The sequence below is a fragment of the Dama dama genome, chromosome 33 (assembly GCF_033118175.1).
Source record: "Dama dama isolate Ldn47 chromosome 33, ASM3311817v1, whole genome shotgun sequence".
NCBI lineage: Eukaryota > Metazoa > Chordata > Mammalia > Artiodactyla > Cervidae > Dama > Dama dama.
This window is the reverse complement of record NC_083713.1, coordinates 62,737,787-62,754,339: the sequence shown is the minus strand read 5'-3', so window position 1 is coordinate 62,754,339 and position 16,553 is coordinate 62,737,787. Positions and strand designations below refer to the sequence as shown.

At 35.7% G+C, this 16,553-nt stretch overlaps 1 protein-coding gene across 7 annotated transcripts in view; it reads left to right on the top strand.

Annotated features, from left to right (window-relative positions):
• The window catches only part of R3HDM1 (R3H domain containing 1), a 152,905-nt gene that overhangs the window by 117,677 nt on the left and 18,675 nt on the right, over window positions 1-16,553 (top strand). For all 7 annotated transcript variants that reach the window (XM_061135664.1, XM_061135663.1, XM_061135661.1 and 4 more), the window contains 2 exons: window positions 7,237-7,391; window positions 10,782-10,933. In XM_061135664.1, coding sequence (XP_060991647.1) covers window positions 7,237-7,391; window positions 10,782-10,933 — 307 coding nt within the window. The remainder of the gene's footprint in view (window positions 1-7,236; window positions 7,392-10,781; window positions 10,934-16,553) is intronic.

Here is a 16,553-nt window from a genome sequence, read left to right as displayed (position 1 = left end):
TGTCTTATAGATACCTGGTTACAATTAAATTTAGAGTTGGCAAAATGGCTCACCCAAGAAAGAAAAAAATCTACCCTGACAGCAGTGCTTCTGCTGTGCAAATTCAGTCTTGAAAAAATTTAATAATACCGTTAAGTGAAATAACCTTATATTTATGACTATTCTGACTAAGCACTTCTTCAGTTTCTTTTTCTTATATTTCTGATTATGTCTAATCCATATTAAGATTGCTTTCTTAAGCACAATTGTGCTTAATTAAGCGCAATTAAGCACAATTAAGCACAAGTGATAGTTCAGGTCACCTATATAAAATAGAACTAGCCTGTTCACGCCTGTGCAGTGCTTTTCTGCTGAGCGCTGTGTTTCCTTCTTGCTCTTTTCCCTGCTGAAGTCAAAGAGAGTTAAAAACAGAATATTCTTTGGAGCCCTCCGGGGAAGTGCCTGAGCCATCAATTTGTATTGTCCTAGTTCTCTCAGCTTGCAGAATTGATTGTGGTTTCCTCTGAAAGCGCTGGAAGAAATGGGATAATATTGCAAAACTGCGATCTTTTAACAAAGGAGAATGTCAGTGTTAACACTTACACTGAAATCTGGGTGTTTATTCTGTTGTTTGATATCATATATAGTGGCATTGCTTGCTTTACAAAACAGATGCTTTCCTACAATATTCAGAAATTTCTATAAGAGATATTCTATTTTCTTCATACACCCAGTTTAAATCCAGATTTGTCACTGAAAGGATTTTTTTTAAATAGATGTACTGAAACACTTTATTGACAAAAGAATAATTTAGGTAGTAGCCAAATTGGAGATGTATTGAGCCTCAGAATACTGGAAATACTCTTGTAGTATTTTTAAAACATAGCAATACTTTTCATTCTCAAGACGCTTTTTTATCCTTCCTAATCTCACCGTTCTCCCTCTTTTCCAGATCATTGGATTTTTTTTTTTCTCATATTTGACAGCCTTCAAACTATACTTTTGAACATATCAGAGCTTTGTCCCTCCCCTCCTTTGGCCTGAATTAGATAATGAACTTGAACCAAGGTGCCACTTCTTTAATAAATGCCACGCTGTAACAGTGATGCTGTGAAACCTGACTATTTAAACACAGGTTTAAAACAATACTTCTTTAAGATGTAAATTTTATTAAGCAGGTGTGAATAAAGTAAGGCATGTCTTTTATTACATGGTTCTTTATGTTGATAACACACTATTATGGTTTTGTCTTGCATAAACAGTAGTGAGGTTCTTATCTTTAATAGTAGAATGATGGGCATTTCTTTCTTTTTTTAGTGCTTTCAAGCTGAATATTTCTAATTTTACTTGTGATTATAGTAACTTTAACCAACATATATCCCATGGTCTTACATCATTCGAAAAAGTCCAATAATCTTTTTGCAGCATTTAATATCATGTTCTGTAGAGAGTATACTGTAAAATTATATACTTTTTAACTAGTTACTTGACTTTTTAAGTATTGGAATGAACGGTCAAACACCTTATCATGACTCCTGGAAAAAGTCTTTTAGGCACCTTTCTTAATGTTGTAGAGTTTCCCTCCTAGGATACCAGCCATGCAACGTACCAAATGTTAAATGATGGGTTTTTTTTTTCTTCTTCTTCTTTTTAAGCTAGAAAGATTTCTAAGGTCCTGGTAGCTTTCTGTTCAGTATGGTTCACACCTGGTGGGTTTCCCCTCCTCTAATATAAAAGTAATGTAAAACTTATTCAGTATGTAGAAAAGAGCCATTCATTCACAGGAACTTCAAGCCTTCACCCCTGTTACAGGACATGCCCCTTATATACATGGTGTCCAGGTTAAAGTTGGCATTGCCCCACTGAGTAAAGGCTCACTTCTTGGTGCAGGAACTCAGCATTGTGGAGAGGGGAGCCAAATTTATGAAAATTCTGCTAGAGAAATCTGTGTACTCATCTGGAATGTGGCAGTAGAGTATAGCAAGGCTAAAATCCAGAGGAGCATTGGAGATTGACACAAAATGCTGAGAGGCACAGACCAGGGGACGTGGAAGCTGAAGTATGACACCATTTGAGCCTCTTCTTCCCCTTCCAGTTGCTTTATGTCCATGTGAAATCATTATAATGAGGAAAGAAGTATAACCTTGCAGTTAGAGGGCACAGCCGATGCATCTTGGGAGTAGTGGGCAAAACAAGTGGAGAGAGAGAGGACATTATGGACTGATTGAATAAACTCTGGGACAGTTGGCCTTGTTTTCAGCCGTAAGTTCTTTTACCTACAATCTGGACTAACTGCTTAATAGCCTTTCATTGTGATTCCTGTTTTGGATAACACTTAATACTCACAAATATTGACCATTTACAATAATTCTTTGTTTTCCTGTAATTAAATTGCTGTTGAGACTCAGGTATGTGAAACTGTAGTAAAAATCTTCATTAGCCAAAATGCTCAGACAGTAGAAGGTCAGGCATTTCATGTTCTGCTTATTGGAGCAGTATTACTGTAATACTCCGTCTGTGTCAACATCTGTCCCTGAGAAAAGTAAAGTTTAGCATCAGGCTACTCTGCAAATCCAGGTACAACACTTAACAGCTGTTAACCTTACACAAACTGTGAGCTTCTCTATGCCTTTGTTCCTTCATCTGAAAAATGGGGATAGTAAGAAATAGATTGAAGGCAGAGGAGAAGGGGACGACAGAGGATGAGATGGTTGGATGGTATCACCAACTCGATGGACATGGGTTTGGGTGGACTCCGGGAGTTGGTGATGGACAGGGAGGCCTGGCGTGCTGCAGTCCATGGAGTCACAAAGAGTCAGACACGACTGAGCAAGTGAACTGAACTGAAGATTTCATAAGATTGAAGATTGGGAGCATGGAAGAAGTTCGCACATGAAAGTGCTTAGAGTAGTATCTAAAACCTAATTAAATGTCATGTGAATATTAGCTACTAGTAGTACCTTGTGCTATCAAATAAATGATAATTATTTAGTATTCTAAATGAAAACCCATGGGAATTTGGGCTTCGTTTGTGTTTGGGTGAGATTCCACAATGGAAACCAAAAGCTGATTTATTGTTCTGAAATACTTAGTCTTTTTGTCTTGTTCACTTCTTGACACGTGCCTTCTTCCTAAAAGGCAGTGGAGAGTTCAGAGTCTTTTTCTCATCCTTCGATTATTAACTTGAGGTAGGTCTAAATATGTTCTAAGAAAATTTCCTTAAATACTTCTTCCCATAGCTTTGTAAAATCCCTGTTGTTTAGCTGTGGAAACATTGCTTGGGAAAAGGTTTTGAAACAATGCGTCGTATGACCCGTTTCTATAAATAATGGAAGTGGGAACGTATGTTGCTGTCTATGCAGAAAAAACAAGGCTAGCCATAAATACAACATGTAAATAATGATCATCTGCAAGTTATTGTTTTACAAAAATGGTTTTTTCCACTCTGACTTTTTCCCTTTTTTGTATTTTCTAAATTTTCTTTGATGAAAACCTAGTTTTTAGTCAAATAAAGCTTTTTCAAGGGTATTTTTAATGTCCCTTCATTCCCCCCAGCAGTGTTTAAATTAAACCTTCATTTCAAGCTTTACATATTAGATATGAGCTAAAACAGTTATGTTTTTCCTTATCAAGTACACACTGAGGTGGTTATGTGTTTTTTAAGGGAAGACTTAATGAGTAATTCTGGACTGAGGTTAATTTCTGTTCATGGGATCAAGTTTTATTTTAATGAGAATGCAAATATGTTTAACCTTACTGTAGACATGTTACCGTAAAACTTAAGTATGACTTTTGCTGTCAAAAGCCATTCACTAAACGTGAACAGTGAGCCTGTCAACACATAGGGAGCTCTGGGTTTTGTATAGAAACATCAGTTCAGTTCAGTCGCTCAGCTGTGTCTGACTCTGCCACCGCATGAACTGCAGCACACCAGGCCTCCCTGTCCATCACCAACTCCCGGAGTTTACCCAAACTCATGTCCGTTGAGTAGGTGATACCGTCCAACCGTCTCATCCTGTGTCGTCCCCTTCTCCCGGCTTCAATCTTTCCCAGCATCAGGGTCTTTTCAAATGAGTCAGTTCTTCCCATCAGGTGGCCAGAGTATTGGAATATAGAAACATATATTATTTTTATTCTATTAAGAACATATTTTTCCTCACTATTTATTTGGTAAATATAATTGAGTGCCCACTTCCTTGGCTTATTTGCTTAATAGTTGGTATGGATATTTGGGTTTTTTTTTTTTTTTTTTTTTCGCTTTAACAGGGTGGATAACCCTGCCCTTCTTTAGAAAGCACACCATTTCAGTTTTATTGTTTTTAAGGTATACACAAGCCATGAGAGAACAGTTAACAGGAACAATTTTATATTACCTGTCGAGTTTTTAAGAAATGTGGATTAAGGCAATAAACAAAATTATGGGAAGATTAATAGGAGAGCTTCTTGGGAAAATATTTTCTTTTAAAGTGTTTGGCATTCTTATTTTTAATAGTTCCACTGTTAGTTAAGAACATGTCCCCAGTTTATTTATGCTACTTCTGAATGAAGTAGTAATATTAGTTATTTTTCTACTTTCACAGTCTTTAAAATCTAGAACTTCTTAATGGTTCTCTCTGCTCTTCTACTTGTGAAATCTTTGATTCTCTGCCAATATTCTACCTTCATCTTCCACTTTTCACTCCATATGCACTGTTTAAATTAAACCACTCCTTAATGTTCTCTGTTCCTCAAACATGTTACTCATTTTTTTACTTTTTCCAGACCTTTTCTTTAAGTCCAGGCTCAAATGTTAGTACCTCTGTGGATATCAGCCAGGATTAATTTATCCCTCTTAATTTCATAATACCCTACGTATTCTGCTATTCTGATATGGTGTCAGGGCTAAGAATGTCTAATTTCAAATATAGGGACTGTGTTTTACTTACCTTTTATCACCCTCCAGGCACATCTTGAACTCACAGAATCCTTGTACTACCCTCTGTAACAAATGAGGTGCTGGAATCAGATGTTTTGGATTTTGTGTTGTCACATTTTCAAAATGTGATGTTTGTGTGCAGATAAATATATCCATTAGTAGGCATGAACATTAGTGGAGATAAGGTTGCATTAAAGAATAAAAATACCACTGGAAATTTATTAGTGCAGATTCCAAGCGGTCTTACATTAGACTACTGTGTCATGGTATCTGTAGCTACTGATTGAAGCTTTCTGTATCAGATTTTTTTTCATAAGAGGGAATTGCCGGCAGGAAGCAAACAGTGAATCTCCAAATACTGATGTATTTAGATAAAGAAAATCAGAACCACATTTGCAGATAAATGGCTTTTTTTCCCAAAGTTTTCTTTCGAGGCAACCTATAACTCTGAATATATTTTGAATAAAATATAAAAATGTTATGAAAAACATTTGAGTTTCTTAGGGGACGTGACAATTTAAGCCAAATTATGTTACAATGAATTCTGCTAGGTGTTCACATTTTTCTTTTTATTTTAGTGGACTGTGATTCTGACAAGTCCATTGTAAGAAGTTATTTTCCCAGTGTATAAAGAGCTATGCCTAAATTATGATGCTGCGATCGATGCTGTGTGGGTGTTCAGAGGCGACATTTGCAACACAAGGAGTCCTCACATCCCTTTTCCATTCCTGCCCTTTATTTTCCTAGTAGTGGAAATGTGTCTGTGTATGTTTTGATGGTATTTGGACTTTATGAATTTGAAATGCTTGTCACTTGATAAACTGAAAATAGAGTTGGATGTCACGTATTAGACTGAGGAGCAAGAAAGAAGTTTATTTATCTGCAAATATGAGTATTAATAGGAATTTCACTGGGAGAGATGTTTAGGAAATAGCCTGTTTATAGTCACTTTATTACCTATAAAGACCATAATACACATTTTTGGGGAAAGGTTGACTGGCGAGAAGTCATTTGAAATGTGGCAATAAAGCACTGTTGCCACAGAAATAGCATCATTTTATAAAACCCTTGTTAATATGTTGCTTAGTTACCAAATATGTTTTGTATCATGTCTTTAGAAAAGGGTGATGCTAAATTTATTCAATTATTTTAGTCATTGAGAAGAATCATTGAGACTTCAGGCAAGTACACTGATATCATTGTCAAAATCAACACCTGAGATGGGATCTTTGCCATTCCTGTTGTTTTAGGAATTAATGAGGATAGAAATAAAAACTGGTATTTATAAGATAGCAAAATAGATCTATGGTATTAGAGAAATCATTTAGCTTAACCTTTAGTTGTAGAAGTTTGTATAGGCAATGCCATCATTTGGTTTATCTTTGTAAAAGCTTTTTAGATTCCCTGGCTGGAAGATTGGTTGTTTATTTTAATTTGGTTTCTTTTTTTAAAAAGAATAAAGAATTTGTGGTAGTTTCTAGTAATTTACATATGTCTTGAGCTAATTAATTTACTCAAGGAAATCCTTTTAGGGTCAAGAGACACATAAAATTCATGTTCATTACCCAAACCTTATTGTGGAGTCATTTAAATAACTAATAAATTCACTTAATAAAAGTGTATTTATACTCTTAGTAAAGTTACCAGCAGTGTCTCAAGTTTAGGAAGAACTGTCCTTTTGGTGTTTGATATATGAACTTCAGGCAGATTGCTTAACCTCTCTAATGATCAGTTTCTTTGTTAAGTAACCTTAATAATAAGGAGATAATCTTAAAAGTTGCTAGTAACTACATTTTCCCTTGTGCCCTGGAGACATTCCTAATGTAAGGATTCATATCTTAGTCGGAATTTTCAAACATACAGCTCTTCTATAAAAGTCATCCCACCTTCCATTATCTCCAGTCTTGAAAAGGATTAGTTCTGCCAATACCACCTCAAAACTCTCCATTTTTTAACCGGAGGCCCTGCATTTTGCTTTTGCACTGGGCCCCACAAATTATGTAGACAGACCTAGTCCACAGAAAGTTATTTTTAATATCGAATTATAATACATGCCGAATAGTAACTGTCTGTATAAGCCAAGTCTTTGGCCCTATAAATTTCCTGAAGTGCAAAGGAGATCTTTGAATACAAATTTAATTTGAATGTTTTGGGGTAGGGAAGTATTGACTGACTTGGGTTACCTACATAGTAAACCTTTTAAATGTTGGCTGTCATAATAGAGGACTTTTGAGATTTGCTGTTTAAACGAATTCTGTCATTTTAGAACTTGCTTAAAATACAAAAACATACTGCTAGTGCAATAATTTCAAAGCAGGATTTAACTCACTGTGCCATTACAGGTTATCAAGTTATACCCAACCAGCAGCAAAACTACCAAGGCATAGTTGGAGTTCAGCAGCCCCAGAGCCAGAGCCTCGTTGGCAGCCAGCCCAACGGCGTTGGAAATCAGATTCAAGGAGTGGTCATCCCCTATCCTTCAGTGCCATCGTATCAGGTACGTGGTCACTCTCTACCTGCACTGGCTAGAGGTGATTTTCAATAAATAAAATGTGGACTACTTTCTTCTCCATTTAATGTGGGGAAAGGCTTCTGTAATACGTAACTTTATAGTCTTAAAAGTTTTATTAGTTGTTACAATTTTGTTCTATCATTTTATTGCATTATTCATTCACTTCATTAATTTTTTGAAAAATATCTGAACCGTATTAATATTGTGAAGTAAATTTTTCTGGCACTGTTTTTCTGGCAACTACCTACATATATGAGCAAATATCTTATTCTATTCTTCAGCTGCTTACAAAGTCTCTTGAGGAGAGAGTGGAACAGGAGGGAAAAGTAAAGGTGTAAGTAGGTGTATGAAATAGAGTAGATTATAAATTAGTGTTTATAGAATAAAGAATGTGCAATTTCCCATTCTGGAATTGATATCCACCCCCCACACCACCCCCACTCAATGAAGAAAAGAAATAGTATGGTATTGAAAATTCATAATTCTCAAGTAGAAATACCTACTGTTTCATTAATATGTCAGATTTCTTTAGCCCATACGGTGTCACGTTTTCAGGCATTTATTTTATCTTCCTTTACCTTCCTGGAGTAGCCTGCAAGTGAGTTTGTTTTCTTAGCTTCATGTTTTCCCATAGTTGAGTCTAATGTTAAGAAATCCAGGGGCTATTTTCGTTCAGTCCCACAATGTAAAAATAATCAAGTTGGGAAGGTAAATGTACATATATTTCATCTAAGGACAAGTCAACAAATTGGTTATAATCTACAGACTGGTAACTGAAGGAATTATGAAATACAGCCATGGATAAGTTGGGGACTTAATACAGAAGAGAAAGGCATAAATCTTTAATTAGCTCTTAAAATAAAATTATGGGCATAAATTAATTAAGACATTCTGAGAATAGGGCAGGATGTGAGCAAAGGAGGTAGCATATTCTGTGAAATTCCAGAAAATGAAATTCGTAAATAAAATGTGAAATCGTCGAGGACTTTTTGAGCACTAAGAATATGTCTAGTTTTGAAGCCCTTTGATAATAGAAAGCAACTGAGGAATAAAGGTATATATGGGAACAGATTTTGCATCTTCTCTCACATCCTTCTTGCTTTTTACTCCAGTCCTCCCTGCTTAAGGGGCTTCCCTCACAGCTCAGTTGGTAAAGAATCTGCCTGCAATGCAGGATACCTGGGTTCGATTCCTGGGTTGGGAAGATCCCCTGGAGAAGGAAATGGCAATCCACTCCAGTATTCTTGCTCGGAAAATCCCATGGACAGAGGAGCCTGGTGGGCTACAGTCCGTGGGGTCACAAGAGTCGGACATGACTTGCAACTAAACCACCACCATCCCTGCTTAAGTAGAGGCCCACGAGACTGCCCATCTCCCACTTCCTCCATAGCAAGACATTAGACAGGATCACTACCAAGCCAAGTACTCTGCCTTCTCAAAGACCCTGTTCATGCTACCTACCTAATCTAGTCTGTCTAGCATCTATCAGATACCCAGGCACTATGTAAATAAGATCTGCCTTGAAGTATAAGTTTAAAATAAATTATCTCCTTGTTATTGTAGTTTTTAAAAATGGAGCTAGATACTCAAAGTGTTTCAGAGCTGAGACAGCTGTTATAACTTCTAAAGCATACTTTTTTTACAAGGTACATTTTCTCATGGTATTTCACATAATCCTTACATTGGGTGAATGATTATGAGAAATGTTGCTCTGACAAGCGATGAATGATAGAAAAATGCTTCATTTTTCCTACCACATTTGGTTAGAGAAGCTAGGTGGTGATAAACTCATCTAAATAATAAGCCAGAGGGAATTCCATGGCAGTCCAGTGGTTAGGACTCCTTACTTTCACTGCCGAGAGCCTGGGTTTAACCCCTGATCCTGCAAGCCTCGTGGCTCAGCTGAAAAAATTAAAGTAAAATTCTTAAATAAAAAATAAACCTGAAAAGTCATCTATTTAGTAGAGTGTTTTCTACAGCTGTACCTTCTCAAGTACCATTTCCTCTCTTTTGGTACTTCAGGTGTTTTGTTTACCTCTAGTTACAAATGTAATCTGTAGCTTAAATCATCTAAATTGAGCTGTGTGGTTTTTCTTAGATCTACCTAGCATATACACTAACTTAAATATTATCTAAAATAATAATAGAATGTTACACTACCTCAGTAGATAAAAAGACTGAAATACATTTTGTCATACAAAATTGAGTGAATCAAACCAAGAACGGTATCTTTGCCTATGAGCCAAATTGAAACTAATTCAGAGGGTACTGTGTATTTTGAAGGGACTGTAGGAACAACCTAAAAGTTAATCATTAACTTATAAATCACAGACCCCAGATACAGAGAATCATGAGGTAATTGAAGAACTGCGGCTCTGGAGCCAGTGGGCATGGGTTCAAACCCTGACTTCTCAATAGCTGTACAACACTGGGCAAGGTTTTAACCCCTTCTGTAAAACAAGGATGATAAAAATACCTTCTTAGGGTTGTTAGGAAGACTTGATGTAGTAATATACATAAAATTCTTGGAACTGAACTTGAACATGGTAGTAAGTACTCAGTGTCAGCCTTGACTGTCATCACCATTAACTACTGTTACTGTCATTGACATCAGCATCAGCAGAAGCTTTTACTGGCCAAAACCACGGCAATGCACCTGTAATGTGGCACATTTGTCAATTACAAAACCCTTATGCCTTTGTGCTTTTTATTTTGGATAACTGTGGAAACTGGAGAAATGAATCCATTGTGTTCACATGGTTTCTATGTAGATACTGTAGAAAACAGAATTGAAAGATCTGCTGTTCCTCAGATACCTTCTGTACTAGATCGTGGAAATAGAAATTATAATAGCCCTCCTGAGGTGAAAGAGACATCCCATTTTTGCAGATAATGAACTCTGAGGCCTCAGAAGAGTTAAGTTATTTGTCTAATGTCACATGAACGGTAAAATTGATGGATCATTATCACATCTAGGTATCTTAAGCTCCAAAGCTCATACTTCCAGATCCAGTGTATCTCACCAGTACCATCACCTGAGTTTTACTTAGCTCTACCTGAGCTAGATGTGATTATTCTTTCCATGTCAAATGGTTATCCTTGTTTGGAAGCAATTTCTTTTTTAAATAACTTCTACTTTGGAACACAACTCCTGGCCTACTGTACCATTGATAAATGCTAGCCAAAAACAATAACTGGCTTAAAAAACATAAAAATAAAGTGGTAATGCTGTAACTAAATTATCAAGACAGCCTATGGGCAGGTTTAGCTTATTCCTAACTGCTCATATTTGAAAAGCTTAGGGAGGCTGGAGACATTGACCTTTGCAAGGTTTTGAAAAACCTTTTTCCCTTTAAATTGTCTTTCAAATTTTAGGTTTCACTGCCTCAAGGTTCTCAAGGAATTGCCCATCACACTTATCAACAGCCTGTTATGTTCCCTAATCAGTCTAATCAAGGATCTATGCCTGCAGCAGGAATGCCAGTTTACTATAGCGTCATTCCACCTGGCCAACAAAATAATTTAAGGTGAGTGAATAAAAAGCCTAATCTTATAGCTCCTCATTGTTTATCAGGATTATGGCCTGTTGCTAATTTTTTTAATATGGAATACTTCATGCATTTGCGTGTCATCCTTACACAAGTTGCCATAACCTAGTAATATTGTACACATTTGTAAGAAAGTCACAGTGTCTCTCATTGTTCATTAGTAAATTCTAAGCTATAGTCCTGAGCCAAACACTCATGTTTTTTCTAAAATATAACCAGACTATAAGGTTTCTATAAGAACACTAAGTGAGCCTTTGTTCTGAAAAATGTCTTCCTTAGCTTGAGTTGCTTAGCAATCCATTTTCTTGTGGAAGCTCCTTATGCAGAAAAGTATAATTTGAATTATCTTTACTTTCACCTCAACTAATCAAGTTATCACTGAGGCAATTTTGTATTTGATTGTATTGTTACATATACTATGAGGATTTAACATAGCCTGATTCAGATCATGTGTGTTGTCCCTTTCAGCAAGCCATGTACCAGTCACAAAAACTAGTTTTACAACTAATCATGGTACTTCTTTCAGTCAATGATGTAGACAAAAAAATAATTTCAAAAAAGTTAATAATTTCATTCCTGTAGTCTGCAAAAGTGGCAAGCTAGTTGGATAATATCTTCAAACTGCTTCTATTTGAGTGTTGTTTTTTTTTTCCTTCCTATTTTAGCATTTATTTTCCCATTTTTATCTTGAAACTCAAAAGAAGAGTATACTTTTGTCTTTGATCTGCAGTCTCAAAGGCTAGCATACAGAGAGGGGAACTTGAAGAGACCTTTATTTTTCAGAAATTTGTTAAAAAGATCCTTCACAGAATCTTTATGAAACATAAGAAAAGAAATCCTACTTTTAAGTTTTGTTCCTTTTATCATTTGCATAGTCTGATTTCCTGATCTTTGTAAACTAGTATTCCTCTAGTGTCCCCTTTGTCCTATTTCTGGAACTGTCTTAGATTCATTTTATTTCTCCTAAATGTCTTGTTTTGCATTTTTGGCTTTTTGTTTGCCTCAGTCATCCTTTGAAATAATTGTCAGTAACAAAGTCTCAATCTGAACCTCATCTTTTAGTGAAATTTTACTTCTGTTATCAAAAGAGAAGTTAACACAGCCTAGAGAAATAAGATGTAATAAGAAGGTTACTTCTGGTGCTAAAACGTTTCCTTTTCAGAGTATTTATTTTCTCTCCATTGGATATAACAGCTGTTTTTGTAAGCATGTATTTATCAGAAAAATTAAGTAGTAAATTATATTAACAAAAGTAATGTTAAATGGAAAGAGAATGCTTAAAGCTATTTCATTTCTTGTGAACTCACCAAAAATTAGTAATAATTAATATTTTAGATTAATAATTTTTAAATAGATACCTTTAAAAAATAGGGAGGAATGGTAATATCTCATGCAAAAATCTTTTCATTTTTCAATCTCTCACTGAGTTTCTATTGAGAAAAACATTTCTCATACATCTTGCATTTTGTCCATTAAAAGAGCATTTTCTGTATTTAACTTGTTTGGGTTTTTCTGATTATACATATAATACATAGTTATTGTAGAAAATTTGAAAATATACAAAATTTCAAGCTGTAAAAAAAGATGAAAAAGCAAATCAGCCACAACCTCACCATTCAAGAGATAATAGCTGTTAAATTTTGATGTCTTCATTCAGGTCATTTTTCAGTGTACACATAATATGTGAACTCTGTTAGGAATCACACGTTCTAAACATACATTTTCTATATTTTTAATTACATTATTCATAATCTTTGATTTAAAAATTAGACCACTTAAAAACACATGGAGTAAGGGAATTCCTTGGTGGTCCAGTAGTTAGGACTTGGCGCTTCCACTGATGTGACCCGGGTTTAATCCCTGTTGGGGGAACTAAAATCCCACAAACTGCTCAGAGCAGCCGAAAAACCCCACACTCATGAAATTGCCCTTCATGCAAAGCAGTTACTATTCATTGACCAAAGTAATCACTGTTTAGAGTTTGCCATTTATCTTTCTAACACTTGCTACTTTTAAGTAGATACATGAAAAACTTTATGGTTTGAGGAGAGAGGTTTGGTGTTTCTGTTTTGAAGTAGATTAGGGATATTTACATTTGTGTTTCAAAATTCATTTGTCACTGAATTTTTCTGCATGTGTTGAATTATTTTTATGAATATTTTGTTTGTCCTCTTGCTTTTTTTATTGAATTTGTTAGCCTTGAACATCTTTTCCACAGAGTACCTGAATTTATCTGTATTTTAGACTCCTGATATTATCACTTGTTTGTGATTTCTGAAGTATGAAATTGATACGGTAAAGCTTATTTTTTTGAAAAAAATTAGCTCAGTAGCAGTCATTAAGAAGGACTTGAATTGGGTGGAGACCACAAGGAGAAGTGTTGTAATTTAAGTGCATTACGTGACAGGTTGCTCAACTGTGGTGGTAGCAGTAGGAAGGGAGGAACTTTGAAAGAAGAAATGAATATTTGGTGATAATATAAATGAGAATTAAAGGAAAATTTGAGATACCTTGGTGGAAAATGTCCCACTTACAACCGTAGAGAATCAGAGTTGGAAATTAGTGTCATTGTAATTTGGATTTGTTTACTTACAAGTACTTACTAGATCTAGGGTCAGCACACTATTTTGTAACAGACCAGACAGGAAATATTTCAGACTTCATAGGCTAAAGTATCAAATTATGGGTACTATTTTAGGTATGTATGTAACAAGAGAGAACATAAATTTCCAAAAAACTTTTATTGACAGAATTCAGAATGAAGTAATTGAGCACAAATTTTTTTCATACAGCCCTACTAATGAGAAGAATGGAATTACTGTAGGTGAGGGACCATTCTTACCTTGCAGGCCATCACAGAGCCCCCTGGTCCTGAACTTTTTAATTATTTGTTAGATTTTTACAACTTTCTTCCTCAAGTAAATTTTAAGCTTTTTCAAATTGTTTCTCAAAATCCATCCATTCTTCACAGCCCAAGAATTTGACTGGCTTGCCATTCTATTTGATATTTCTCGAGGCCATAGGTAACCTAGATAACAAGTGATCCCCTGAGATAGGCCAAGTTTAGGAAAGTTTTGTGTTAGAATTACCCCCTCTGGCGTATTCTATATATATTATTTTGTGAATAATTTCTGTGCGTTGAGAGTGTGCTGATGTCTGTGTTTTACTAATCAATGTTGGGGCAGTATCAGGCATGTTGATGAAAGGATGCTAAAAACCGACATCCTCTTGATTTCCGTTTTCAGCCATGATATAGTAGGGACCAAATTTAAAAACTAAACCAAATTTAAAATCTGCCTTAAAAACTAGAGAAACATATGAAACAACAGTTTTCATTAGGCAGTTAGGGACAGTAAAACCTGAGAGAAGGAGAATAAACAGTCTTAACGATTACCCCAGCTTCCTGCCTGCAGAGAGTTTCAAGCCACACCTCAGTGCAGGGGAACCCAAGCAAGACCCTTAAGTTAACAAGATGGAATTCAAAGTCCAAGGAAGCCAAGGTGGCTTAGAGTTTACAGGGCAGGATACTGAAGAGAAGAGAGTTGCAAAGAGGTTGGTCTGGCCATCTAAGTGGGGTCCTTTTGAGGCTGAGTTGATTGCTGACCAGTGCGTGTATGTACAAAACCTACCCAATGCCAGGGAAAGAACACCTCAAAAGAAACAAGCAGAACAATCCCTGAACCTCACACAAGGACAGGAATAGTTTATATTCCCACCAGCCCACATGTCAAAACCTTGTAATACAAGAGGCAGTGAGTAGAGGACTTAAAAAAGAATACTGTGTCAGTAGTGGAGGACAGTTAGCCTTAGATGAAAAGCTGCTCTGGTCCTGCCTTAAACAAGCAGGACCCAAAAAGATTAAATTGTCTCCATGTAACTGTGGCTCAGAACAAAGCTCAAAAATATTATTAAAAATTCAAGGATGTCCAGCACTCAACAAGGTTAGATTCATAATGGCTGGGATCCAGTCAAAAATTGTCAAGTAGGCAAAGAAGTAAGAAACAAAGGCTAATAATGGGGGGAAAAATCAGTCAATTGAACCTGACTGAAACGATGCCAGTATAAAATTCAGACAGAGGAAACAGACTGGGGGAAAAATGAACAGAGCATCAGTACTTTTGGGCCTAATGCATGTGCAGTTGGCATCCTCAAGCGAGGAAGAGGGAGGACCAAAAATATACTTGAATAATAATGGCTGAAATATTTCAAAACTTGCGAAGATTATAAACCTGCAAATCCAGAAATTTCAACAAACTTCCAGCAAAAGAAATATGGAGGAAATTTCTTAAAACTTTATAAAGGGAAAATTATAAAAGTAGCCAGAGAAAAAAGAACATTACATATAAAAGAACAAAGATAAGAATTTGGTAGACTTCTTGTTAGAAACAGTACTATTTCAGATGTGCAAAAACTGAAAGAATTAATCACCAGCTCACCTGCACTGCAAGAAATTCTAAAGGAAGTCTTTGAGACAGGAAGAGAATTAGACCAGATGGAAGCTGGCTCCACAAAAGAATAAAAATGAAAAGTCAAGCACTGTACTGACTGGGAAAGCATATATTTGAAAAAGTTCTTAGTATATCAAGAATCCTTAAACCTCAATAATTAAAAAAAAAAAACCTTCAGAAACAATTTGTTTAAAATGTGAAACCTACCTATGGAGCACTACTACACAACAGTTGACATTAATGGTGAGGGAAAGTGTGGAGACTTGGTATTCTTAATCCAAATGGAGGTTACATAGTTTTATATCATACAGTTCTTTAAGATTCTTCATATTTCTGGGTATTCTTGTTGTATATATGTTTCAAACCCTTTAAATAGGTAATAAAACCACTTAATTATGGGGGGAAGACTTTAAGAGCTAAAAGTCAAGAGAATGGGAGGACAGGAATCCGAGACAGTAGATAGAGACAGCTTTTGAGAATTGCATCCCTAAGCAGGAGCATTGAATTTCAGCAGTATATGGGAGGGGAAAATAAGGTTAAAAGAGAGTAGTGTGTTCTTAATTGAAAAAAGAAGTCTTTATATGCTGAAATTGAAAAACAGCAGAAAGAGGTATGTTGCTATAGGAGAGAGGGAAGAGCAGTAAGGTCCCCAAGAAGGATGATGGTAAACACTCAAATGGAGGTCAGTTAGCCATATATAAGATGTAGAGGATTCATATGTGGTAAATGGGGAAACAAGCAGAGTGCATGGGTAACAGATATTATTATGTAGATAGGTGTGGTGAAGAGCTTGTGAAAATACTTAATTACTTTGCTTTTGTCACTGACACATAAGATTCAAGATAGGCATTATCAAAGAGTAGATGAATGTTTTAAAGGTTGCTTTAATATAAAGATTCAGCACAGTTACATCAAGACAGATTTTTAAAAAGAAAGCATCAAGATACGGGTAAATGTGACAGATGTCTAAAAGCTTACAAGCATTTTTATCACCTCTGTATGTTCTAGAATGGTTATATTGCAACTCTACAAATAAACAATACATGGAAATAAGTAGTTTACCCACTTGGCAAGAACTAGTGATAAATTATCACATAAGAAAATATTCACTCTCACCAGCTATCTTAAGAAATGAGAATTAACGTGCCCAT